Here is a 15337-nt window from a genome sequence, read left to right on the forward strand (position 1 = left end):
TGAATCGATTTAACCCACGGTATGTATTTCTAAAGATTATTTTTAAAATTATTTGATTTTTAAAATAAATAGATAATTATTTCTTTTAATGTGTGTCCTTATACACATATGTTGTCTATTGTAATATTTATCTATTATAATATAACAACCCTGCAGAAGAGTGATACAAAATATCATGAGACGGACCTTCAAAGATAATGCATCAGAATTAATATACAAAATATGAATTCTTCTTTGATTGTTTTCAGGTTCAGCTGTTGAGTCAGGAAATCATAAGATGGGGCTGGAGGGCCACTGCACGGTGACAAGATGAAACTGTCACAGCAAAGAATGGTCCATCTTGTAAGGGAAAGAGATTGTAAGAAGATTTGTTGCAGCTGCAGTTGAAGGGATTATATTATGGCATTTTTTAGCTTAGTTCAAATACTACCAAATATATTCCAGTGATAAACAAGTGAAAGCAGTGATGCATACCTTTAGTCCCTCATTGAAAAGCCATTAAAAAAAAGCAGTCTTAAACGTTGACAATAAAGCAGCATAATAATGTCTCAATGGTTTCAACTTTCAAGTACCACCTAAGATTTACTAATGCAACCCACGTTCTTCTTGATTTTTTCTCTCTCAATAGTAGAAGGTGGAAGGGAGTAAAAGGAAACTCGATATCAATCCTACTTACGCACATACAAATTTGACTAATCAAATTAACTTACATAATTCACAACATAGAAACAGTCTAATTAATGCTCAGCGATTTAAAAGCTAAACAAGGGTGCTCGAAGATGAATACAGGCTAATTTTACAATTCAACATTGGAGCGTATCCCAGCTGGGGAACAAGTCAACAAGATCAAGAAAAGTATACTCTGCATACCTCTTTAAAGGAGCAGTCAAAGTGGATTGCTTATTTTCGTGTGGATCTTCCAAGGTTCTTATGACCACCAAATTACCATGGGAAAGAAAGATGCATAATCAATAAACAGATACAATAAACGAGCCATCTTCATTACTACAATGAGACATTCCATGGTTATGCACAACACTATCTAAATAATTTCAGTATTAGAACCCTGTGGAAGAGTGAAAAAACAGAATTGAAGGTATGGTTATGCCTCCAGATAATGACCCTTGTATGCTACTAATAACTCCTCTGCATTTTCTCTGAACTGTGATATATACTTGTCCAAGAACATCTCCTCAGACAAGCACAACACATGAATATAACTGGGGACTTTCTTGCAGAGATTTTTTGATTTCAACAGTTGGAAGACTTTATATCGAGGAAGCACGCGATCCTCCATGCTGTACATTAAAATCTTAGGCTGGTGAATAAGGACTGACTTGGGCAGCATAACTGTATGCAAGAAGAATTTCATTCCAACTTTCAACTTCTTCTCTGATGTTCTAAACAAAGTCGGGGTTCTCTTGAACATTTGCAGGCCCTCATCCTTCGAAAAACCAAAACAATTAATTAGTTTCAACTTTCTCTCAAATGTTTGATCGCTCAAACAACTTAATGTATGAATTGCATGGACAAGCATTCTTGAATTTTCACGGAAACCCAAGTCTACAGCTCGAGAAACATTGTTTTCAATAGTAGACCGCTGTGCAACGAAAAGCCTTGGATGAAGTTTGAGTAGCAATGAAAGATGAGTCCAAAGAATGCCACAACTCTCCAAGAAGACGACATTCTCCATAATTCTTTTGTACTTTGGGAGTATCCAGCCACATCTGTGCAAAACAAGAATAAAATCTTTCTGGTCGTAGACAATTTTCCTAATAGCTTCAACTGAGGGGACCAATGTTTTCTTCAAGCTATGAGTCAAAATGGAGGGATTCTTTTAAATGAAGCTGCATAACTCGTAACCCTGGAATCCAGACATCTGAAAGAGCTGAATTTTGGGTCTCAAGATTTTCTCAACGTTTGTAAACAGTATCTGGGGTCTTTGACGAATCAGGGAGAGAATCTGGCTTTGGGAAAAGCCTATTTGTTTGAAGAAAGTGAGCACTGATAAGGGGTTTTGAGGGAATCTGAACCCTGAAACACGTTTGGAGACATAAAGGGATTGGGTTCTGGAGAACTGCAAGTCGGAATTCAGGTAATCAATTATTGAAGTGGTTTCGTTGAAGTGTAGGCAACGACTTTTGGTTGAGAAAGAGAGGAAGAATGTGATAGACTGATAAGAGAATTGATTGAAAAGAGAAGATGAAACAGCATGGTGTGACTTGAGAGACTGCATTAGTTCTGTGATCGTAGATAGTAGATGAATGAATGCTTTGTTTAGAATCAACCAAAAAACAACGTATTTTTTAGGTTGTCTATTTCGAATTTGAAGTCACCAAACGTTGGCAGCCCTAATCAAGATAATCCCCAAATCTGATTCTCAAGGGTTTCAAAGAACCCTAAATCCCCAATTTCTTTAACCTTTCGTCTCTCGCTTGGATTTCAAACCCTTCTTCTTCATTGAGCACGACCAAATCACGATGAAGAAGACTGAACCCTTTCTTGAAGTTGCGTTCTCGTCGACGGTGGGTTGCTTCGCGGGGGTCTGTCTGGTCTGGTTTTTTGCAGGTACCGTGGTGGCTGTCGCATTGGCGCAATCGACATCGATTTCTGTCACGGTGGCCTGCGGTTCTATTTGGAACGGAGGTGGAGGATTCTCGCAATGTAGGTGTGTTCGCGTCTGGTTTCGCGTCTTCTCCGGGCAGCTTTTTTCGTCGCAGGTGGCTGCGTGGTGGCCGGCGCCGCAGTGATGGGGATTCGCGTCAGAAAGTGCCCTCGTCGTCGATCTGATTCGCAGTGGTTCTGCAACGCGTGGCTTCGTCAACGTGTGGTGGTTCGTTGTGGCAGCCTGGTTTCGTGAGACATCTGCTGGCTCTGGTTTCGTCGCAGCGGAGGTGGCTCGCAACACCGATCTGGTTGTGTTTGCGTAGGTGGCTCGCGACGGCGGCGATCTGGTTCGGGACGGCGGCTTCGCAAGCGGCAATTTGATTTTCCAGGCCCTTTTTTTGGCCGTCAATGGCTGTGGTTTGCTCTAAAGTGTGCCGGCAGAGATTCCGTTTAGGGGTTAGTTCATGCGCGTGGGAGAAGATAAAAACCTGATAAAATTTTTGTATTAAAATAAATACCTATAAATATTTAGTTTCAGTATAAATAAAATATTCAATGTTTTGGTAGTTTAATATTTTTTGTGAGTAAATTAAATCAAGAAGTTAACAAAATATTCAAGTTTAATACTTTTTGCAGTTAATGATCATAGTTAGTGAAAAATGTTAAACATCAGTGTTTATGTATATCATGCGAATATTGGTTGTTCCAAAAGAAAATTAATATTTGGCCAGATTACATACATGTGATGGTAAAATGTGATAATTAGAAGGTTTTGTTTTGGTTGATGATAAATCAATCCAAAGATGAATAAGATGGGTTTGTTGTTTGACATACTTCATTATCAATGTTTAGTCGTTACAACAAAATATTCTTAGTAGTTAATATTATTTATATTGTTGTCCAAAGAATATTGATGATGCATTAGATGTCTTGAGATGTGTTAAACCATTATTTAAATATATTTATAATTATTTATTTTTATGATGTGACATGGGTGTTTTACTTTTTTAATAATATTTGCTTTATTAGGAGTTAGTCACTTTTGTGGTTTATGTTTTATGTTTAAGTTTGTGTATGCCTACATTGTATTTATGCTTTCATAAACTAGCATGTTTGTCTCCTAAATTATTAAGCTTTCCAAGTTTATGCAAGGATCAAATGTGTTGGATTGATAGAAGACCAAGGAACAAACAACAAAACCCTAAGTTCAGCTCTGCACCTAGAGCTAAGCAACATTCGGGTTTGGCTGGATTCAGCCCAACCGGATTAATCGAGGATATGGGTAATTTCGGACATCACACAAACGTAAGCCAGCCCACACTTCACCGGAAGAAGACAACACCTTTGTGTGATAGGAAAGCGCAACACCTTCCAATGAGCACGAGGAATGAGCAAATTCTGAAGAAAAGAGGGAAGTTGTAGATAAAAGGTGAAGAGGTCGGGGGAAGAGAATATTATTTTTTTTATTCTTAAAGACATCATTTGTCCCAAGTTTCGTTTCTCTTTCTTCGATTTGGTCATATTTTTATGAAGGACAATGATATTTTGACAATTTTCTCTTATAATCTGATGTGACTTTTTTTGTGTTAAAATATCATTTTATTTTTTTAAGTTAAAAAAATATTAATTTGTATAAATTATGATCAATTTGATTATTTTTTGTGACGACATTTAAATTGTTAACCAAAAGTGAACAACGACAATCATGTGTCATTTCGTGATTTTTTTTATTTTTTAAATTTTTTAAAAAATTTTAAAAAATTGTTCACATCCAAGTCAACATTATGACACATGGCAGTGTCATATGTCAAGCAAGTGTCATTACCACATACAAAGTCAGTATTATTGTCACATATTTTATGTTTAATTCATACAAATTTTCGTTAATTTTATTCAAACAAATTGAATTGAATTGTCTTTTATTCTAACAAACTAAACTGAATTTAGTGAACCGAACAACGATATGAACCAACTGTTATGAACCAAACATTTTTTCTAATTACACTTTTGAATCAAACTATATTAATTTTAATTTGGACTATACTATTTTAACCGAATTGTACTATATCAATATTGTTCATAAAGTGTTTTTAAAAATGATAATATTAATTTCAATTCACTGTCGTGCTAAATTTAAATGTATAGTCAAAGTGATTAACAATACGAAGCAAAACTATTACATTTTATAAATTGTTTTCTACTTTTAATTTGTTTCATGTTTTCAAAGATTCGTATGAAAGTCAATTTCTCGAAGGAATTGGCTCAAAATAACAAATCCAACCAGCAAAGTATATGTTCAAATGAATCGAGAACAAAAAGCTATACACAAAAAACAAAAACAAGAATAGTTATTTTCACCATCATATAAAATAAAAATCATATTAAAACGAGATAATAATTTTGTAAATTAAAAGGAAAAAAGAAAATATAATAGAAAAATACAGGTAAATATAGATTTAAGTTATATAAAATAAATATTAAATATGTTTGTACACCTAACACAATTTTTTGCATGATCAAGGTTCTAGTTAGAAGCTTTAACCTTTATTTATTTATTAATATATATATATATATATATATATATATATATATATATATATATATATCCGAATTCAATTTTAACCATTTTTTCTAATATATAATATTATAAATAATCCATAGTTCAATATAAGTTGATACATTATATCAAATTTTAATTTGTAATTTAATAACTTATAATATTTTTGTTGATATTGATATTTATTACATATTTTTTGTATCATACATATTAATATGTATGATAAGAAAATATACAATAAAAATTAACATCAACAAAAATATTATAAATTATTAAATCTTGAAGTCTACCAAAATAATAGTGCAAAAATATGAGCACTTCAGTTTTGTAGGAACATGTCTAAAACTTAATCTTAGAAGTACAAGATAGAGATTGTCCATCATCAAGCAACTTCCCATCATTAAATTTTTCTTTTTTCTTTCACCATGATATTTCCATCAACCAATGGAGAGTTTAAAATAGAAATTGAATCATCCAATCAACCATTAGGCTCCCTTCAATTGAAGTCAAAGTATACTAATAAAGATTGATAAGGAGTAAAAGATGCAAAGAGAACATTGTCCTTTAAAAGTTTCTTAAAAAACAAATTTAATTGAAAAGTATCACAACATTAAAATCGAAAATATTTTATTGCTTACAAAAGAGCAACAATACGTAACTATTTTATATGATTTCATCGACAAAAGTAAATGATTTTAAGCAAAGAAACAATTATATACATTCGTTTAAAAATTCAAAAGAGGAAATACCGACTAAAAGTATAAAACTCCTATCTATACATTCGTTTAAAAAATAAGAAAAGAAAATTAGAGTTGACTCAAAATGAAAAAAGTTGAATATAAAGCATCTATACTAAACAAACAAGTAAAACCTATATTACATAAATTATCTTTTAATTTATTTATTCATTTTATTTATACTTATCACAAGTTAATGCATTTTCATAAAAAAAATAAAATAAAGAGAAAAATGGTCAGTTTTTGAACCAGAATAACCCTGTCCTAATATATAATTTTTTCTACCTCGAACAGAATTATTTCTCATAAAATATACCTAAAATTTACCAAAAGATACCATTTAACTAAATAAGTTAAACCAGACACGAATTAATTCATTTATCTAAAACTTTAAATTAAGTCAATAAGATAAAAATCACTTCAAATATTTTCTGTCGGAGCAAGAAGAAAAAAACATTTGTAACAGAAAAAAAGAAGTATGTATGTGCTCCGAAACATTATGAGAGTGCTCGAATTGGGCCGCACGAATATGACGGGTCGGTGTCGGGCGCCCATTCTAAAACCCTCGCTCTTCGCACTCACTGCTCTTCGCTTTTGTCTTCCTTCGCCTAAAACCCTCGCCTCTGTACTCCATAGTTAGGGATTTTCATTCTCCTCATCACTTCTTCAATGGCCACTCTTCTTCTCAGACACTCCTCTTCCACTTCTCGCCGCCTCTTCCCCTTAGCCTCTCAAATCCACTCTTCCGTATCTCGTTCTCCTCTCTCTACTCCCAATGACTCCACCTCCACCTCCTTCTATTCTTTCAATTCCAATCCATGGTGGAGATCCATGGCAACTTTCACCAGAACGTAACACTCTCGCTTTCTCTTTTTCGTCGCAAAATTTAAAATATACAAGTAACAGTAATCGTTATTAGTATGTCTTTTACGTGTTTTGTTCATCTTATTGTTTGACTTTGCAGGAAGCCTCACGTTAATGTCGGAACTATTGGACACGTGGATCATGGGAAGACCACGCTAACTGCGGCAATCACCAAGGTCTTGATTCACTCTTTGTTTAAATGTGTGTTGAGGTGGATGTTTTGGTGTTTATTACTCAATTAGGTTTGATCAGGTGCTTGCGGATGAAGGGAAGGCTAAGGCTGTGGCCTTTGATGAAATTGACAAGGCTCCTGAAGAGAAGAAGAGAGGAATCACCATTGCAACGGTATGGAATCGCACTCTTTTGGTCTTGCAATCGATTGTGTTGTTTTCTGTTGATATGTATGCTTGCTCTATATTTCGGTTTTCAGGCTCATGTGGAGTATGAGACTGCAAAACGACATTATGCGCATGTGGACTGCCCTGGACACGCGGATTATGTTAAAGTAAGCTTTCAAATTTGGTTTAGTTTCTCTAAGAATGTTTTTTTTTATTGGAGTTATCAATTGCCTAACGGAAGCTGGGTGGCTAAGTTGTGGCGAACAAATTTAAGCAATTTTACCTTGTATAATAGTTAATTGTGGAATTTAGCATATTTTAGTGCTTGTGTAGCCTGACCTTCTTTTCAAAATGAGATGGAAAATTTATGCTAGGAATTTGGAAGTAGATTAGTTTGTAACAAAATATATTTTATAGGTATTGATTACACTGTATATTGGCAACAACTGCATTTGTCAGATTCCTATTTTCCATGAATGCTGGTGGGTTTAGCATTCCAGCTTGCCTTGATGTACTTACTAGATGGTTTATCTAATGGTTTTATTTAGTTTAAATAACAAATTAATTCTTGTTCACTGTATGCTTTATAATTGTCTGTTTTTTTTTTCAGAATATAATTACGGGAGCTGCCCAGATGGATGGTGGTATACTTGTTGTATCTACACCTGATGGACCAATGCCTCAAACCAAGGAGCACATTCTTCTTGCTCGCCAAGTAGGTATTCTACTGATGTGGTTTGTATATATATACCTAGAACGTCTACACCTTTCTCCTTACTTCTAGATTGACATATTTTATCGTTAAATGTATTATGCAGGTTGGTGTGCCATCTCTTGTTTGCTTTCTAAATAAAGTTGATGCTGTTGATGATCCAGAGTTGTTAGAGCTTGTAGAAATGGAGTTACGTGGTAGGGTGTTTCTCTAAGGCTTCTCTTCTCTTGTCCATGCTCAGAAAATGAATAAACCTGCTTAAGTTTCTGTAATCTTTGTGTTTGCTAAAATATGTTTTTATGATAATGTTTTTTGCAGAGCTACTGAGCTTCCACAAGTTCCCTGGGGATGAAATCCTGATCATTAGAGGTTCAGCGTTGTCTGCTTTACAGGGTACAAATGACGAGATTGGAAGACAGGCCATTCTAAAATTAATGGATGTTGTAGATGCATACATTCCTGACCCTGTTCGCCAACTTGACAAGCCCTTCCTAATGCCAATTGAAGATGTGTTCTCAATTCAGGTAAAAGGACCTGAACTTTATTTTTTGGGTTAATTTTTGAAGAAAGCAGATTCATTGAAGTAAAGATGGCCTCAGTTATAAAATTGTTACAATTTGTAATGTAAGTCTTGTGTTTTTATCATGTTCTATCACTTTCCATCTGCTCCAGTATAAACACCGTTTAGGTAACGACACTGTTTAAGAAGTACTATTTATTACTATTCTGTTTACGTTAAAATTGCTTTAAATTCCTTATATGCTCCTTCAGTTCACTCAAACTACAGCAATTATTGATGTGCTTAACATCATAAGCAGATGGGATTATGAACACTGGAGCATATGTGGAATAGATGTTTATAATACCGGTCATCTTTGTAACTATGGTCACTTTAACAAATTCTTTCTTGTTCTTCTAAATCTCTAGTTAGGTGAAGGATAAAATTTCAAAATCTTAAATTTCAAATTCTTAATTCGGTCTAGGGTTTTTGAAGAATAAAAAAGGAAAGGAGGTAGCATTTGTTACGGCCTTGCTCTTTGTAATGATATGACGCAGTGGTAATTTAAATCTTAACATAGTGCTTTAAAAACTGTTGTCTCATATAATTGTTTTTATTCCCTTAAAGAGAATATCAAAATTTCTATTTTCAACACTTAGTTCTCTCAAAATCTGCATTTGTTTCATTACATATATTGGATTGTATGGACATAAATAAATATGGGGGCAATGGTTTCCATCATTTCAGCTGCTTTATATTTTTCATTTGTGATGAAGGGACGTGGAACAGTTGCCACTGGCCGTGTTGAACAAGGCGTCATTAAAGTCGGTGAAGAAGTAGAGGTGTTGGGTCTAATGCAGGTATGTATGTTCATTGAGTCATTTCCTATATATAGCTGCCCTCTGATCCTTCCTGTTAATAAACTGATATTAATTATTCTTTCAATAAAAACACTACAGATTAATCAGAAACCTTTCATTAAAGACAAAACATCAATGTATATTAATTTCTTACAAACAAACAATAAACCAGTCGAAATTATTCCCCCCAAATAAACATTTCACATTTACTGTGCTTGAAATAGAAAAAAATGTAAAGTATAATAATGCTTGCATGGCTTAGGATCTTATTTTCATGCAGTATATATAACAGAATATTGGATGGACCCACATGTCAAATCACTCTCTTTGAGGTTCCCTGGTTTATCAATGGTCACCGTCTGTTGAAGGAACCATGCTTCCTCATGCTTGATGTACTTCTCAACTTCTTCTTCGAACTCTTGATAAAATTCGAAAACTGGTCGCTTAGGTTATCCCTAGCATTAGCCTCGTCATCATCTCGTAGTGGTACAGGTGTAACGTTGCTCTGCTCCCGACCGATGTGGGACACGGTTCTAAGTTTACCCTTGGCACGTCGAATGAAATTGTTGAAAGTTTCATCGTTATCAAGTGAGGTGTTATCTGAGTTCGCCGCACGACCATGTTGTCCCTTCCAAGCGCGTGTGGTCTCTACTGCTGGATTAGCAGCACGCCACCTCATCCTTGGATCATATCCAGCTTCACTTGAAGCAACTCTTGTTGCCTTTCCATGAACCTTTGAACATGATGAGTTCCTGTTCCATGATGCAGGTTGGTTTGAAAAGTGTTCGATGCAAGGTATATGGTTTCTCGACAAACTTGGTTAAGCTCAAATGATTATAAGTTGAGTTAGTGTAACTTGTTTTATAGTGTGTTATGAGGGTGTAAATGGAAGATTATGAACTAAAATAAGAAAGAAATAGTGACATGTTTTGAATAGGTATGTGTATGAGGACTAATTGTTTTTCGTAGGAGCTATCCAGTTAAGATTCTGAACAGCGATTAAGAAGAGCTTTTTCTAATTTTCCACGGAATATAATGGTGTCAAACTCCAAAACAACCAAGTACTGATGTATATACAGTAACATTGAACCATGGCCAAAGTTGACGGCTTAGTCCTAATCTTCTCAAGGAAATAAAATAAAAGGAAGAGATTTTCTTTAAGTACTTGATAATTCTATGGTTAGTATTGTATACTGCTGTTTTAATTATCTGTTATTATCATAATAAAAAGCAAAAAAAATAAACATTAACATTTATCTCTTTCATCAAAAATCAGTATCTTCCTCTCCCACCCTTACAAACATGAGAGTTTTCCATGGAGCAGCTAGATGGTATCAGATTCCAAGAGGACCCTTCTTCAGAATTGGCGAAATAAACAAAAGTTTCAGTTGCAGCTTGCAAGAATCACGTCATTCCCATATATATAAGATGCTTATGTGGTTATGGGTAATTATTATTCGTGTGTCTTTATGTGGAAATTAAACAACTCATCGCACTTGTTGAATTTTAAATTACGATCAGAGAGCCAGAATGTAAGTGGCTCCTACCATACCAAACATTAAAACGAATATGTTTCTGGAATTTTATTTTTGCATGTTCATGGTGTAGTGTATCAACCGTAGTTAAATTTATCTCAATCTAACGTTGCTGGTTGAGTATTGCTTCCACATTTATCTCAGTTAATAGATAGTTTAACGTTGTCATGTTCTTTCACAAAAGACAGAAAGAGAGGGGGGGAAAGCGAGTCCAAGTCATGCAGCTCGAAAGAAACAAAGTTCTAATTTTCAACCCACGCCAAAAATTTCTTGCGAATGTTACTGTATTATAGTTAATGGGCTCCCTATATTTAGAGAAGTAATATTTTTTTATTTGTTTTATTATTATATTAAATTTATAATTTTAGAATTTATAATTAGTTGGTCATTTAATAAATTATTAAAGAATATATTATGTTTAAAGTATTACTTCTCTGAATAATTATTTTATTCATTTGATTTATTATTAAACTGATTTACCGTAAAAATAAAAATATATTTCAACTCTAACCTTTAATATCTAATAAATTATTATTTTAGTTCTTAAATAGTATTATTAGTTTTTTAAATTTAAAATCTTCATACAAATCTCTAAAATGCTCGAATTCTATATTGAATCGATTTAACCCACGGTATGTATTTCTAAAGATTATTTTTAAAATTATTTGATTTTTAAAATAAATAGATAATTATTTCTTTTAATGTGTGTCCTTATACACATATGTTGTCTATTGTAATATTTATCTATTATAATATAACAACCCTGCAGAAGAGTGATACAAAATATCATGAGACGGACCTTCAAAGATAATGCATCAGAATTAATATACAAAATATGAACTCTTCTTTGATTGTTTTCAGGTTTAGCTATTGAGTCAGGACATCATAAGACGGGGCTGGAGGGCCACTGCAAGGTGACAAGATGAAACTGTCACAGCAAAGAATGGTCCATCTTGTAAGTGAAAGAGATTGTAAGAAGATTTGTTGCAGCTGCAGTTGAAGGGATTATATTTTGGCATTTTTTAGCTTAGTTCAAATACTACCAAATATATTCCAGTGATAAACAAGTGAAAGCAGTGATGCATACCTTTAGTCCCTCATTGAAAAGCCATTAAAAAAAAGCAGTCTTAAACGTTGACAATAAAGCAGCATAATAATGTCTCAATGGTTTCAACTTTCAAGTACCACCTAAGATTTACTAATGCAACCCACGTTCTTCTTGATTTTTTCTCTCTTAATAGTAGAAGGTGGAAGGGAGTAAAAGGAAACTCGATATCAATCCTACTGAGGCACATACAAATTTGACTAATTAATGCTCAGCGATTTAAAAGCTAAACAAGGGTGCTCGAAGATGAATACAGGCTAATTTTACAATTCAACGTTGGAGCATATCCCAGTTGGGGAACAAGTCAACAAGATCAAGAAAAGTATACTCTGCATACCTCTTTAAAGGAGCAGTCAAAGTGGATTGCTTATTTTCGTGTGGATCTTCCAAGGTTCTTATGACCACCAAATTACCATGGGAAAGAAAGATGCATAATCAATAAACAGATACAATAAACGAGCCATCTTCATTACTACAATGAGACATTCCATGGTTATGCACAACACTATCTAAATAATTTTAGTATTAGAACCCTGCGGAAGAGTGAAAAAACAGAATTGAAGGTATGGTTATGCCTCCAGATAATGACCCTTGTATGCTACTAATAACTCCTCTGCATTTTCTCTGAACTGTGATATATACTTGTCCAAGAACATCTCCTCAGACAAGCACAACACATGAATATAACTGGGGACTTTCTTGCAGAGATTTTTTGATTTCAACAGTTGGAAGACTTTATATCGAGGAAGCACGCGATCCTCCATGCTGTACATTAAAATCTTAGGCTGGTGAATAAGGACTGACTTGGGCAGCATAACTGTATGCAAGAAGAATTTCATTCCAACTTTCAACTTCTTCTCTGATGTTCTAAACAAAGTCGGGGTTCTCTTGAACATTTGCAGGCCCTCATCCTTCGAAAAACCAAAACAATTAATTAGTTTCAACTTTCTCTCAAATGTTTTATCGCTCAAACAACTTAATGTATGAATTGCATGGACAAGCATTCTTGAATTTTCACGGAAACCCAAGTCTACAGCTCGAGAAACATTGTTTTCAATAGTAGACCGCTGTGCAACGAAAAGCCTTGGATGAAGTTTGAGTAGCAATGAAAGATGAGTCCAAAGAATGCCACAACTCTCCAAGAAGACGACATTCTCCATAATTCTTTTGTACTTTGGGAGTATCCAGCCACATCTGTGCAAAACAAGAATAAAATCTTTCTGGTCGTAGACAATTTTCCTAATAGCTTCAACTGAGGGGACCAATGTTTTCTTCAAGCTATGAGTCAAAATGGAGGGATTCTTTGAAATGAAGCTGCATAACTCGTAACCCTGGAATCCAGACATCTGAAAGAGCTGAATTTTGGGTCTCAAGATTTTCTCAACGTTTGTAAACAGTATCTGGGGTCTTTGACGAATCAGGGAGAGAATCTGGCTTTGGGAAAAGCCTATTTGTTTGAAGAAAGTGAGCACTAATAAGGGGTTTTGAGGGAATCTGAACCCTGAAACACGTTTGGAGACATAAAGGGATTGGGTTCTGGAGAACTGCAAGTCGGAATTCAGGTAATCAATTATTGAAGTGGTTTCGTTGAAGTGTAGGCAACGACTTTTGGTTGAGAAAGAGAGGAAGAATGTCATAGACTGATAAGAGACATGATTGAAAAGAGAAGATGAAACAGCATGGTGTGACTTGAGAGACTGCATTAGTTCTGTGATCGTAGATAGTAGATGAATGAATGCTTTGTTTAGAATCAACCAAAAAACAACGTATTTTTTAGGTTGTCTATTTCGAATTTGAAGTCACCAAACGTTGGCAGCCCTAATCAAGATAATCCCCAAATCTGATTCTCAAGGGTTTCAAAGAACCCTAAATCCCCAATTTCTTTAACCTTTCGTCTCTCGCTTGGATTTCAAACCCTTCTTCTTCATTGAGCACGGCCAAATCACGATGAAGAAGACTAAACCCTTTCTTGAAGTTGCGTTCTCGTCGACGGTGGGTTGCTTCGCGGGGGTCTGTCTGGTCTGGTTTTTTGCAGGTACCGTGGTGGCTGTCGCATTGGCGCAATCGACATCGATTTCTGTCACGGTGGCCTGCGGTTCTGTTTGGAACGGAGGTGGAGGATTCTCGCAATGTAGGTGTGTTCGCGTCTGGTTTCGCGTCTTCTCCGAGCAGCTTTTTTCGTCGCAGGTGGCTGCGTGGTGGCCGGCGCCGCAGTGATGGGGATTTCGCGTCAGAAAGTGCCCTCGTCGTCGATCTGATTCGCAGTGGTTCTGCAACGCGTGGCTTCGTCAACGTGTGGTGGTTCGTTGTGGCAGCCTGGTTTCGTGAGACATCTGCTGGCTCTGGTTTCGTCGCAGCGGAGGTGGCTCGCAACACCGATCTGGTTGTGTTTGCGTAGGTGGCTCGCGACGGCGGCGATCTGGTTCGGGACGGCGGCTTCGCAAGCGGCAATTTGATTTTCCAGGCCCTTTTTTTGGCCGTCAATGGCTGTGGTTTGCTCTAAAGTGTGCCGGCAGAGATTCCGTTTAGGGGTTAGTTCATGCGCGTGGGAGAAGATAAAAACCTGATAAAATTTTTGTATTAAAATAAATACCTATAAATATTTAGTTTCAGTATAAATAAAATATTCAATGTTTTGGTAGTTTAATATTTTTTGTGAGTAAATTAAATCAAGAAGTTAACAAAATATTCAAGTTTAATACTTTTTGCAGTTAATGATCATAGTTAGTGAAAAATGTTAAACATCAGTGTTTATGTATATCATGCGAATATTGGTTGTTCCAAAAGAAAATTAATATTTGGCCAGATTACATACATGTGATGGTAAAATGTGATAATTAGAAGGTTTTGTTTTGGTTGATGATAAATCAATCCAAAGATGAATAAGATGGGTTTGTTGTTTGACATACTTCATTATCAATGTTTAGTCGTTACAACAAAATATTCTTAGTAGTTAATATTATTTATATTGTTGTCCAAAGAATATTGATGATGCATTAGATGTCTTGAGATGTGTTAAACCATTATTTAAATATATTTATAATTATTTATTTTTATGATGTGACATGGGTGTTTTACTTTTTTAATAATATTTGCTTTATTAGGAGTTAGTCACTTTTGTGGTTTATGTTTTATGTTTAAGTTTGTGTATGCCTACATTGTATTTATGCTTTCATAAACTAGCATGTTTGTCTCCTAAATTATTAAGCTTTCCAAGTTTATGCAAGGATCAAATGTGTTGGATTGATAGAAGACCAAGGAACAAACAACAAAACCCTAAGTTCAGCTCTGCACCTAGAGCTAAGCAACATTCGGGTTTGGCTGGATTCAGCCCAACCGGATTAATCGAGGATATGGGTAATTTCGGACATCACACAAACGTAAGCCAGCCCACACTTCACCGGAAGAAGACAACACCTTTGTGTGATAGGAAAGCGCAACACCTTCCAATGAGCACGAGGAATGAGCAAATTCTGAAGAAAAGAGGGAAGTTGTAGATAAAAGGTGAAGAGGTCGGGGGAAT

General features: G+C 35.1%; 2 protein-coding genes and 1 pseudogene across 2 annotated transcripts; 1 reads left to right on the top strand and 2 right to left on the bottom strand.

Moving 5' to 3' along the window:
* Positions 1-1102: 1102 nt before the first annotated feature.
* Positions 1103-2236, bottom strand: LOC146888938 (uncharacterized; annotated as a pseudogene).
* A 4334-nt stretch (positions 2237-6570) lies between these two features.
* On the top strand, positions 6571-10008 carry LOC146888939 (elongation factor Tu, mitochondrial-like). The gene is made up of 9 exons (XM_085666792.1): positions 6571-6752; positions 6866-6941; positions 7018-7110; positions 7196-7270; positions 7714-7818; positions 7922-8012; positions 8134-8339; positions 9091-9174; positions 9943-10008. Exons 1-9 carry the CDS (start codon positions 6571-6573, stop codon positions 10006-10008), a joined length of 978 nt encoding a protein of 325 aa, XP_085522918.1.
* A 2375-nt stretch (positions 10009-12383) lies between these two features.
* LOC146888940 (uncharacterized) lies at positions 12384-13517 on the bottom strand. Its single transcript, XM_085672200.1, has one exon. It carries the CDS (start codon positions 13515-13517, stop codon positions 12384-12386), a length of 1134 nt encoding a protein of 377 aa, XP_085528326.1.
* Between the last annotated feature and the right edge of the window lie 1820 nt (positions 13518-15337).

The sequence above is a fragment of the Vigna unguiculata genome, chromosome 1 (assembly GCF_037176805.1).
Source record: "Vigna unguiculata cultivar grain cowpea cultivar isolate G323 ecotype 2 chromosome 1, ASM3717680v1, whole genome shotgun sequence".
NCBI lineage: Eukaryota > Viridiplantae > Streptophyta > Magnoliopsida > Fabales > Fabaceae > Vigna > Vigna unguiculata.

Excerpts from the sequence above, each read along its gene's own strand:
- LOC146888939 (XM_085666792.1), top strand. The coding sequence starts at position 6,571 with ATGGCCACTCTTCTTCTCAGACACTCCTCTTCCACTTCTCGCCGCCTC. Across the intron at positions 7,271-7,713 it reads GACACGCGGATTATGTTAAA|AATATAATTACGGGAGCTGC; the intron begins GTAAGCTTTCAA and ends TTTTTTTTTCAG. Across the intron at positions 8,340-9,090 it reads AAGATGTGTTCTCAATTCAG|GGACGTGGAACAGTTGCCAC; the intron begins GTAAAAGGACCT and ends TTTGTGATGAAG.
- LOC146888940 (XM_085672200.1), bottom strand. The coding sequence starts at position 13,517 with ATGCAGTCTCTCAAGTCACACCATGCTGTTTCATCTTCTCTTTTCAAT.